The sequence below is a fragment of the Oncorhynchus kisutch genome, linkage group LG12 (assembly GCF_002021735.2).
Source record: "Oncorhynchus kisutch isolate 150728-3 linkage group LG12, Okis_V2, whole genome shotgun sequence".
Classification (NCBI taxonomy): domain Eukaryota; kingdom Metazoa; phylum Chordata; class Actinopteri; order Salmoniformes; family Salmonidae; genus Oncorhynchus; species Oncorhynchus kisutch.
The window spans coordinates 48100549-48112743 of record NC_034185.2 but is presented as its reverse complement, the minus strand read 5'-3'; the positions used below and the strand labels follow the sequence as shown (position 1 = coordinate 48112743).

The window sequence follows — 12195 nt, the reverse complement described above, 5'->3', positions numbered from 1 at the left end:
GGAAGACATACAAGACCACTGATAATATCCCTCGATCTGGGGCTCCACGCAAGATCTCACCCCGTGGGGTCAAAATGATCACAAGAACGGTGAGCAAAAATCCCAGAACCACACGGGGGGACCTAGTGAATGACCTGCAGAGAGCTGGGACCAAAGTAACAAAGCCTACTATCAGTAACACACTACGCTGCCAGGGACTCAAATCCTGCAGTGCCAGACATGTCCCCATGCATTTGGATGATCCAGAAGAAGATTGGGAGAATGTCATATGGTCAGATGAAACCAAAATATAACTTTTTGGTAAAAACTCAACTCGTCGTGTTTGGAGGACAAAGAATGCTGAGTTGCATCCAAAGAACACCATACCTACTGTGAAGCATTGGGGTAGAAACATCATGCTTTGGGGCTGTTTTTCTGCAAAGGGACCAGGACGACTGATCTGTGTAAAGGAAAGAATGAATGGGGCCATGTATCGTGAGATTTTGAGTGAAAACCTCCTTCCATCAGCAAGGGCATTGAAGATGAAACGTGGCTTGTTCTTTCAGCATGACAATGATCCCAAACACAACGCCCGGGCAACGAAGGAGTGGCTTCGTAAGAAGCCTTTCAAGGTCCTGGAGTGGCCTAGCCAGTCTCCAGATCTCAACCCCATAGAAAATCTTTGGAGGGAGTAGAAAGTCCGTGTTGCCCAGCAACAGCCCCAAAACATCACTGCTCTAGAGGAGATTTGCATGGAGGAATGGGCCAAAATACCAGCAACAGTGTGTGAAAACCTTGTGAAGACTTACAGAAAACGTTTGACCTCTGTCATTGCCAACAAAGGGTACATAACAAAGTATTGACCAAATACTTATTTTCCACCATAATTTGCAAATAAATTCATTAAAAATCCTACAAAAAATCCTCTCATGTCGCCTGTCATAGTTGAACCAAAGTAACAAAGCCTACCATCAGTAACACACTACGCCGCCAGGGACTCAAATCCTGCAGTGCCAGACGTGTCCCCCTGCTTAAGCCAGTACATGTCCAGGCCCGTCTGAAGTTTGCTAGAGAACATTTGGATGATCCAGAAGAAGATTGGGAGAATGTCATATGGTCAGATGAAATCAAAATATAACTTTTTGGTAAAAACTCAACTCGTCGTGTTTGGAGGACAAAGAATGCTGAGTTGCATCCAAATAACACCATACCTACTATGAAGCATGGGGGTGGAAACATCATGCTTTGGGGCTGTTTTTCTGCAAAGGGACCAGGACGACTGATCTGTGTAAAGGAAAGAATGAATGGGGCCATGTATTGTGAGATTTTGAGTGAAAACCTCCTTCCATCAGCAAGGGCATTGAAGATGAAACGTGGCTGGGTCTTTCAGCATGACAAGGATCCCAACAGTGTGTGAAAACCTTGTGAAGACTTACAGAAAACGTTTGACCTCTGTCATTGCCAACAAAGGGTATATAACAAAGTATTGAGAGAAAATTTTGTTATTGACCAAATACTTATTTTCCACCATAATTTGCACATAAATTAATAAAGAATCCTACAATGTGATTCTCTGGATTTTTTTTTTCATTTTGTCTGTCATAGTTGAAGTGTACCTATGATGAAAATTACAGGCCTCTCTCATCTTTTTAAGTGGGAGAACTTGCACAATTGGTGGCTGACTAAATACTTTTTTGCCCCACTGTATGCCAGTATAATACACACATAGGAGTTGTAGTTCTCTGTAGTTCAGTACCTGAGGGTTTTGGTGGTCATGTCGATAGCAGTGATGCCGTGGTACATCAGCGTCTCGCTCCACACCGGGTTCAGAGTGTTCTTCAGTGTTTTGGTGCGGAGCTTGTTCGCCTGCAGGGGACGAACGTGAGGAGAGAGGGTTGAGAGATGGAAAGGGAGACGAGGAGGAGAGAAAGGATTGGGATAAGAGGGAGAGAGGAGAGAGAGAGTATAGAAAACAGTGCGTCTGGGAGCATAGGGGAAAGAAATGGGCGATCGAGAAAGTGACAGGTGGGAAGAGATGAGAGAGAGAGAGGTGAGGCAATTGGGGAGGAGTACGAGGGAGTTGAGATGATAGACAGAGAGATAAGAGGGAAATCATTAGAGAGAGAGAGAGAGAGAGAGAGAAACTTCATTTATCTCTTTCCCTCAGGAAATGGTAGACATCTGTTCACCTACTTTATAGAGGAGGACAGGAGGCTTCCCCACTTCAGCTGTCTGTCTGGCCTGTTGCTAGCACCACTACCAGCCAGACCCGCAAACAAGCACTAAGCTAATGCTAACACAACACACCACACCTGTAAATTAATCCGCTCTAACACAATTAGCATGAAAAATCAAAGCCCCTCAATGAAGAAAGGCCTAGCGTTACCGTCCGATAATGCTACGCTAACTTCCCCTTCATGAATGATTGAGAAGGCAAGGTTTTCACATTAGCTAGCTCTAGACTATTTTCCATTATAAGCTGCCTCCAGGATGTGCTGCTGTTTTACATATTTCATTTATTTTCTCGGTTACACAACGGCTGTTTTTTTTCCGTTTTGATGCCGAGACCAGGCACGCTTCCTCACTTACTCAGCCTTGAATCCCCCCAGTGCACACACACACACACATACATACATAAAAACACACATACACGGACACACATGCACGCACACACACACACACACACACACACACACACACACACACACACACACACACACACACACACACACACACACACACACACACACACACATACGAACAAACACGCCAAGAGAGTGGAGAACTGTATACTCTCGAGGTACTCAAGCACGAGCCTAAATCCCCACTCCCCGGGGCATTCTGGTGCTCCAGAGCTAATTACCTCTCTCTCTCCATCCTTCAGTCTCTCTCTCTTTCTCTAAACATCTCTGTCTCTCTCTCTTTCTCTTTCTCTAAACATCTCTGTCTCTCTCTTTCTCTAAACATCTCTGTCTCTCTCTCTCTCTTTCTCTAAACATCTCTCTCTTTCTCTCTCTCTTTCTTCCTCAAATCCCCTCCCCCCTCTCTTCCTCCATTCCTCACTCTTTTTCCTCCTCTTTCTTATCTTTTTCACCTATACCACCAGGTACATCCTCGTCCAAAACAGCATATGGTGTCAGCAAAAATCACCTGCCTGGCTCCCCTCCCTCTTCATCTCCATCTATCTCTTTCTCTCACCTGTTCCCTTCCCCCCATCATCAATGATGTTACATGTTTCCCTAAATATTTCATCTTTAGCCCTCCGCCTCTCCCTCACTCCCCCCCCCCGCCATCCATCTATATGGACCCTCTCACTCTCTTCCTCTCTCCCTCTCTTCCTCTCTCTCCTGTTCCCCCGAGCTCACGCACACAACTGGCTAAGACTGTGACTCAGAAAGCTCATTCTCCATGCGCCACAATTAGGACAGGGAGCAGATGAGAACGTCGAGCCGAGGAGACACCAAGAACCTCTCTCACGTCGCTCTCTCTTTCTCTCTCTTTTCACCTCTCTCTTTCTTTCTCCCTGTCCTCTATCCCTCTCTCTCTCTCTTCCTCTCTCTCTGTGTAATGTGTGAGTGTGTGTGAGGAGGAGAGAATGTGTAAAGGCGTGTGTTGTGTTTTTGTGCATGAGCGAGAGAGCAAGTGTGTGTTTCTGTGGAGGTGTGTTTAGTCAGGTGTGTCTGTCCATGTGAGCCCAGCGTTCCTTTAGTATGAGTAATCATCTTGTGCCCCTGTATGTGTGGACGCTGGTGTGTGAAGGAGTGTGTGGGAGTCTATGTGGGAGTATCTCTGTGTGTGAGTGTGTGTGTGAGTTAGAAAAAAATAGAAAGGTGGAGAGGGGAGAGTGTGTGTGTGTGCTCGTGTCCCTGTGTGTGCAAGATGGTGTGTACGGGTGTGAGTCCCTCCCTGCCGTCTGCCAGCCCCCCCTGTCATCCTCTGTTTCACACTCACGTGCTCCCCACTCCTCGGCGCTGTAGACTCGTGTGGTCGATATTTACCAAATGGGGGTTTGTGGGTACTTACGTATGTGCTGACGTACGTCCCCCCCGCCTGCCCTCGCCTGTTGACGTGAGTAGCGTAACAATCGGCGCTGTTTCCATGACAACCACCCGCTGCTGTCCTCCCTTCACCCATCTCCCCCCTCCTCCCTCCCTCCTTCTCTCCCCCTTTACCTCCCGCCCTCCTCCTCGGCACTGTGTTGCTATTCCAAGGTCATAGAGGGTCACAGAGAGAGAGATAGTGACAGAGATGGGGACAGAGGGCGGGGTGGAGAAACAGGGTGTGGAATAAAAGGAGGGGGGAGGGTATAAACAGAAGCAGACCTAGTAGCTTTGTTTACTGTATTTTTAGGGGAGTTTGACCACAGACATTGTGTTTATAATACCGGTCTCTATCTCTATGCGGCTATCACAACTTACTTCGATGTTGACCCAAACCCAAGATGGCCGCCACCAACAAACAACCACCTGATAAGATTTTGTGTCGGCTGCCAAATCCTCCCGACCGTTCACAAGAACAACTCCGAAATCTAAACAAAGCCAGTAAAGTGGGAACAAAACATTGCCGTGGAGCATAGAGAACTACCACATTATCCACCAAAGTGCCAAAACAACTCCTTTTCAATAGTCGATGTAGCTTGTCAACGTGCTACATTAGCTAGCTAGTTACATTTAGCTATAAAGCCAAAGCCCAATTTTTCCAAGTACATGGACTTGCCAGACAACTAGAAAAAGTAGCCAGACAGAGAGTTACCAGGTTGGGGAGAAGAAAAAAAATTCAGAACAAGCAAGATTTTGCCACGATTTCTTCGGAAATACACAGCTAAATTATTGAATAGTTTAAGAAATTTGTAAAATAAACTGTGGTATTGAATAGAAAGACATTCATTTACAATTGAAATTACTGGAAATGTATGAATTCAGTCTGTTGTAAAATGATGCAGAAACAAAACTTAAGAATGGGAAGCATAGAAATAGCGCACATAGAACATATTTACTGCCTCTTAGACTTGTGTTCAATGAGAATGACAGATCTAACTAATTTCTATGTGAATTTTGAATGAAGTCGGTAGAGTAGTAATTTAGTCCAAAAAACTAGTTTAGTCTATTCTTTCAATGTCATTTATTGTGGCAAAAACTACATCTAGTCTACTCTTTCAATTTACTTTGTTGTGGCAAAAACCTAAGAAAAAAGGTTGTGTTCTGTCAAGTAAAGTCCCTGTTGAGAATCAACAATATAGAATTGCAGGAAAATGGTTTTAAAAATGCTGCTGTATAAGTGCTGTAGCATGCCAGGGGCATACTTTATGTATACGGTAGCTAAGAAAGTAAGTGTATGTTGTGTAGTAAGCTGTTAGTAGCCCATGTGTCTCACCCTAAAAATGTGGTCCCTCTAGCCCTCAGAACTTAGCCTGCTGTTCTGACTTGGTGGTGCACAAATAGCCTATAGCCTGTTTTAGAGAAATGTCATCATCAAATATTGTAAGAGCTTATGTTCCCCCGTTAATTATCCTACGGTTCTGACTTGGTGTACAGGGAGAATACAGTAAGAAAGGCCCATGTTTTGAATTCTGTTGCTGTGTATTTCAAAAGTGCAGAACGAATAGGCATATCATCCGTCTCAGCTCTCTCATGTCTTAATCGAAATTATGGCTTGTGAGAATGCTATTCATTGACTACAGCTCAGCATTCAACACTATAGTGCCCTCAAAGCTCATCAATAAGCAAAGGACCCTGGAACTAAACACCTCCCTCTGCAACTGGATCCTGGACTTCGTGACGGGCCTTCAACCAGGTGGTAAGGGTAGGTAACAACACATCCGCCACAGTGATCCCCTCAGGGGTGCGTGCTCAGTCCCCTCCTGTATTCCCTGTTCACTCATGACTGCACAGCCAGGCACGACTCCAACACCATCAATAAGTTTGCTGATGACACAACAGTGGTAGGCATGATCACAGAGAATGACGAGACAGCCTAAAGGAAGGAGGTCAGAGACCTGGCTGTGTGGTGCCAGGACAACAACCTCTCCCTCAACGTGATCAAGACATAGGAGATGATTGTGGACTACAGGAAAAGGAGGACTGAGCACGCCCCCATTCTCATCGATGGGGTTGTAGTGGAGCAGGTTGAGAGCTTCAAGTTCCTTGGTGTCCACATCACCAAAATAACATGATACAAGCACACCAAGATACTTGTGAAGAGGGCACGACAAAACCTATTCCCCCTTAGGAGACTGAAAATATTTGGCATGGGTCCTCAGATCCCTAAAAGGTTCTACAGCTGCACCATCGAGAGCATGACTGGTTGCATCACTTCCTGGTATGGCAACTACTCGGCCCCTGACCGCAAGGCACTACAGAGGGTAGTGCATACGGCCCAGTACATCGTTTCCTGCCATCCAGGACCTCAATACCAGGCGGTGTCAGAGGAAGGTCCTGCAAATTGTCAAAGACTCCAGCCACCCTAGTCACAGACTGTTCTCTCTGCTACCGGAGTGCCAAGTCTAGGTCCAAGAGGCTTCTAAACAGCTTCTACCCCCAAGACATAAGACTCCTGAACATCTAATCAAATGGCTACCCAGACTATTTGCATTGCACCCCCCCTCACCCCCTCTTTTACACCGCTGCTACTCTCTGCTATTATCTATGCATAGTCACTCTAATAACTCAACCTACATGTACATATTACCTCAATTACCTCGACTAACCGGTGCCCCCGCACATTGACCCTGTACCGGTACCCCCTGTATATAGTCTCGCTATTATTTTACTGCTGCTCTTTAATTACTTGTTCCTTTCTTATTCTTATTCGTATTTTTTAAACTGCATTGTTGGTTAGGGGCTTGTAAGTAATCATTTCACTGTAAGGTCTACACCTGTCGTATTCGTGGCATGTGACTAATACAATTTGATTTGATTTAGATCATCCGTCTCAGCTCGCTCATGTCTTAATCAAAATGACAGCTTGCCTCTCAGGCGCTCATCATTTCCTTCCTTATTCCTTAAATTTGTACATCTCCATTGTTTGACTGCTTATACATGTATAGGGGATATCGCGTTAGTATCTTATTCATCCTTTTAGACAATGTTAGAATGGCGCATTTCATTGTTTTGCGTACTTTGTGTAGCCTATTGAAATTCACTCGTGTGGTTTTCTCCACGAGGAAGGAGTACTGCAGCATGGTCTGTAGCCATACTTGCCAATGACAGCCTCTTCAAATACTTTTGTTCAACAAAAAGTTTATGTAATTCCAGGACATATATCTATAAAAGTGGAGCCTTTTTGATAGTATTTTCCTTACTTTTAAGACCACATAATAAAATACTTCAAACGGTATGCTAACAGCGCTCTCTCTCTCTCTCTCGACAAAGAATGGTATAGTTAAGGCCTCAACATCTTGCAGAATTGATCGGAACTCAAATCTATCAGAATATCTCTTACAGTCCATTTTGAAAGTGCTGACCGAATAGGCACTTGCTCATACATAGAGCTAAGTGTGGTAATGAGATAAATAATCTACCCCTACCCCGAGTTCTACTGGTGAACATACAATCACTGGAGAACAAACTGGACAAGCTCTGATCTATCCTATCAATGGGACCGGAAGAACTGTAATATCCTATGTTTCTCGGAGTCATGGCTGAACAAAGACATGGATAATATACATCTAGCTGGTTTTTCTATGCATCGTCAAGACCGCAAGGCAGTGCTCAATACATAATTGGTCCGATGAGCTACAGGACTGTTTTGCTAGCACAGACTGAATTTTATATTATTTATTTTTTTATATAAATAAACAAAGGAATACGCCCCTGTATTTATCTGATGGAGTTTACCACATCAGTCACCGGCTTCATTAATACGTGCATTGATGAGGTTGTCCCCACAGTGACCGTGGCAACTCAGGGGAGTCAGAGGTGAATCTCACAATAAAATAAGACAGCGGGAGATCGTTTTGTGGTGCTCAAACAAAAGCTGTTCTTTAATAAAGGTTACTTTAATTGCTGTTTGGAATTTAGCGATTTTACCTGCATCTTGGTTTCGTCTTCTCCCAAACATTGACTGCAGCCAACCAGCGGTGTTTCCCTGTAACCACTCACTTTGTGACTGTCAGGCTCATGTCCCATCAATAGATCACTAGAAGATGCATTCTAAGCAGGAGAAGACTAGCGAGTTGAAACGTTTAAATGAAAAGAAGCCTAGTTAGTTGGAGAAAGTAGTCAGTTGACAATGAGTCTGTTGTTTAGCCGACAGCCGGCGCTTATGGAAAACCCTGATTAAGCCCAGTGTGTCACGAATATCACCGAAGGTGGCTCCCCTTCCCGTTCGGGTGGCGCTCGGCGGTCGTCATCACCGGTCTACTAGCTGCCACCGATCCCTTTTCCCTTTTTGTTTTGGTTTTGTCTAATTGTTTTCACCTGTTTCTTGTTGGGGGTTTTTGGGTTGGTGTTATTTCAGTTCGATTAGCCCGCTGGTGTGTGTGCGGGCTTCTTTCTGTTATGTAAGAGCTGTTCTTTATTATTGTGGGTTTTCCGCTGGTTAGATACCAGTGTGTACTTAGGTGGAGTGTATTACTCCTGTGTTCGGGGTCACCTATTGTACGTTTTCGGTTGGACATTAAAGCGTGTTTTTTTCCGTATCCTCTGCTCTCTGCGCCTGACTCCACACCCATTCCCTCTTTGAGCATTACACAGTGCTTTGGCCAAACTCACAGGTGGTATTGTCTGTCCACTAAACAGCAGAGAAGCACTCAAAATTCAACACATTATCCATAATATATGCAACTGGATTCATTTCAAAAATTGATTTATTTTCAAATTGACTATGTCCGTGAAAGTATGGCAATAATTTCTATGACTCTTAACTGCCGTGCTATCGCCAGCGTCAGGAAGCACTCTCCCGTCTGTTCGATATGTTATGGTGGTTTAGGTAAGGCCATTTAGCACTTCACTGTGAGGCTGTTTCAGTGGAAAGAAACACGCACACGACTAACACACTGGGCTCCACTAATATGGAAGCTGATGAGGGATAGGAAGGTTGTAGTGACCTTGCTTGCTCCCGGCAGGAGGTGGAGCTTGACGTATGGATCGGCCAGTCCGTTGGAGTCCATGGCCTTTAGTCCCTGTGGAGACACACACAGGCATGGTTACAGACGCATGCACACACACACATACACAGTGAGACACACACAAACACACACACGCACACAGGCACATGCACACACAGAGCACACTTGGTCAAGGTTTAGCTATCATACACACGACATACAGTCGTACAATACAGGCTGTAAGCCAGACAAGGTCAGGGCATGATAAAGAACATTATGTCCTTTGCTGTTCAACTCTACTCTTGTTTTGTCTATTGTGTCGCATGCCATTCTACTCAAATCGTTTCCATTCTAAGTTCATCATTTCTCAGGCTTGTCTGTTTATGTGTAAGGTGTTCCAGCACTACCAATGATTTCCATTGGGTTGAGGTGCTTATCTGGGTATGAACACAGTCAATCGCCTCCCAAAAAAGGACAAAAGACAGCAACTCCCCGAAATGTAGGAAGGCACAGGATTACAGCTGGATCCCAAATAGCACCATATTCGCTATGGAGTGCACTACTTTTGACGAGGACCCATATGGCGCTGGTCAATAGGGAATGGGGTAACATTCGGGACACGTGTTTAGTCTGTGTATATTATTGAATGGGTGCATCTCAGCTTCACATCTACCATAATACCCATAAGGGGTGTAAATAATATGTTTGCCTGGTGTGGACTGAATGCCAAATCGATCTCTCTAGCCCGGATCGCATCAATACTTAACTCTGCCTCATTGTCAAGAGATAAACCTCGGTTCTCTCTCACGGAGTAGAGTTCCCGGGTTTTCTAGGCAAGCGCCATTGTCTTCATGACTTGGCTCGATGTTCTGGGTTAGAGCTAAGCCTGTCTCCGCGGAAAATATATCTGGAGTGGCTTTCAACGCTGCAACGCTAACCTAAGGCTTGCAGTGGATTGGATAGCGCTTAAGCCGACTGCACTTTGATTCTGGACGCTTTGTGTAGAGGGGACATGGCTTAGCTTATGCTTTGGGTTGTAAGTGGAGCCTTGTTTAGAATAGTCTGTATAGGGTGTATAGGGTTGAGTTTCTTACCTTGGCCTTGTGGATTGTACAGTGTAGACAGTTGTTCTCGTGATCAAAGAGCAGGGTGAACTCCAGGGTGCCCAAATAAGCTGTAAAACAGAACAATTCATTCAGAAGGTCCATTATTGGCCGTTGGTTTGGACCTGGCTGTGAAGACAGCCTGAACAAAAGTGCGTATAAATGAATTTAATGCGCATAAACACATATTCATGCACAGATGGCCACACCGATGAATGCACATCAGCATAAACACAAAGGCACACAGGCATACCTTCCACCCCCCCCCCCAAACACAAACACCAGTAACTCCAGCCTCCTGCACAACTCTGGAAACGAGACACGCTGGAGCTTATTTTCCTGACACTCTCTTAAAAAACATGCCTTGTTTTTATTACTCGCCATGAGTGGAAAGAAAATAAGCTTGAGGGCTGAATCACATTACTCTGACACAGCTAAATAAATCACACACCCCGTGTGTATGTGTTGTGCATGTGTGCGTGTGTGTGTGTTCCCCTCTGTCGGCGAAATTTGGAGCGACTCCGAAACACGAGACAATGATGATGGCGAAGACGCTCAAACTCACAATTACTCTCCTTAAACACACGCAGTGCCAGGCGACACTGAGAAATGTACCCAGAAACCGGTTTTGACATAAACAAACGGCGACTTCGAGAGTCGGGATTGAACCGCGAGAATATTGAGGCACTTGTTTGTTTTCGGTGATTAACTAGGATACACATTTATTTACATAAATCACCGCAAGGACGCCATCGTGTTTGTGTGCGTAGACCTGCACGAACATACAAAATTTGACAGCTGTGCACACATGGACTGTGATGCTCATACTCGTACACGCGCACAGAAACACACTCAAAGAGAACACACACACACACAGACAGAGACAAACGCATTAGTATATGACTTCACGACTGAAAGTTCATTAACTAGCCTCATTTCAACACCCACAGTTAAACCCATAATGACATTCAGAAAGACAAGCACATAAAACACAAGCCACGCTGACTACGGCCTTACAAAATTTGACCGACTGGATGTACGCAATTGTCAAAACGAGTGTAGTAGAACATACAGTTCCTTCAGGAAAGTATTCACTCCCCTTGACCTTTCCCAAATTTTCTTGTCTTACAGCCTTCATTTTTAAATGTATTACATTGAGATTTGTGTCAACTGGCCTACACACAATACCCTATAATATCAAAGTGGAATTATGTTTTTGGTCATTTTTACAAACGAATTAAAAATGAAACGCTGAAATGTCTTGAGGCAAGAAGTATTCAACCCCTTAATTATGGCAAGCCTAAATAAGTTCAGGAGTAAAAATGTGCTTAACAAGTCACATAATAAGTTATTAATTACACTTTGAATGGTGAATCAATGCACCCAGTCACTACAACGATAGAGTACCACTCTCTGTATTTGCATAGTGGTAGCTGAATCATGTTATGGGTATTGTTGTAATTGATAAGGAATCGTTTTTTTCCCCCGAATTTGAAAAGAAACGGAATGGAGCCAAGCACAGGCAAAATAGAGGAAAACCTTGATCATTCTGTTTTCCAACAGACACTGGGAGATGAATTGACCTTTCAGCAGGACAATAACCTAAAACACAAGGCCAAATATACAATGGAGTTGCTTACCAAAACGACATTGAATGTTCCCGAGTGGCCTAGTGACAGTTTTGACTTAAATAGTCTTGAAAATCTATGGCAAGACTTGAAAATGGCTGTCTAGCCATTTTCAACAACCAACTTGACAGAGCTTGAAGAATCTAAAGAATAATGTGCAGATATTGTACAATCCAGGTGTGCAAAGTTCTTACAGACTTACCCAGAAAGGCACAGCTGTAATAGCTGCCAAAGATGCTTCTACAATGTATTGACTCAGGGCTGTGAAAAATTATGTAAATTAGATAATTCTGTATTTAATTTTCAATAAATTTGCAAAAAATGTTTTTCACTTTGTCATTATGTGGTAATGTGTGAGAAAAATAATTGAGTTCATCCATTTTGAATCCCTTTTGCTGTTACACAACAACATTTGGGAAAAATCAAGTGGTATGAATAC

General features: G+C 44.1%; 1 protein-coding gene across 4 annotated transcripts in view; it reads right to left on the bottom strand.

Moving 5' to 3' along the window:
- LOC109901089 (double C2-like domain-containing protein beta) overlaps positions 1–12195 on the bottom strand; it is a 48950-nt gene that overhangs the window by 33502 nt on the left and 3253 nt on the right. For all 4 annotated transcript variants that reach the window (XM_031837690.1, XM_031837689.1, XM_031837688.1 and 1 more), the window contains exons 3-5: positions 10120–10199; positions 9026–9100; positions 1736–1845 (exon numbers count right to left, since the gene is read on the bottom strand). In XM_031837690.1, coding sequence (XP_031693550.1) covers positions 1736–1845; positions 9026–9100; positions 10120–10199 — 265 coding nt within the window. The remainder of the gene's footprint in view (positions 1–1735; positions 1846–9025; positions 9101–10119; positions 10200–12195) is intronic.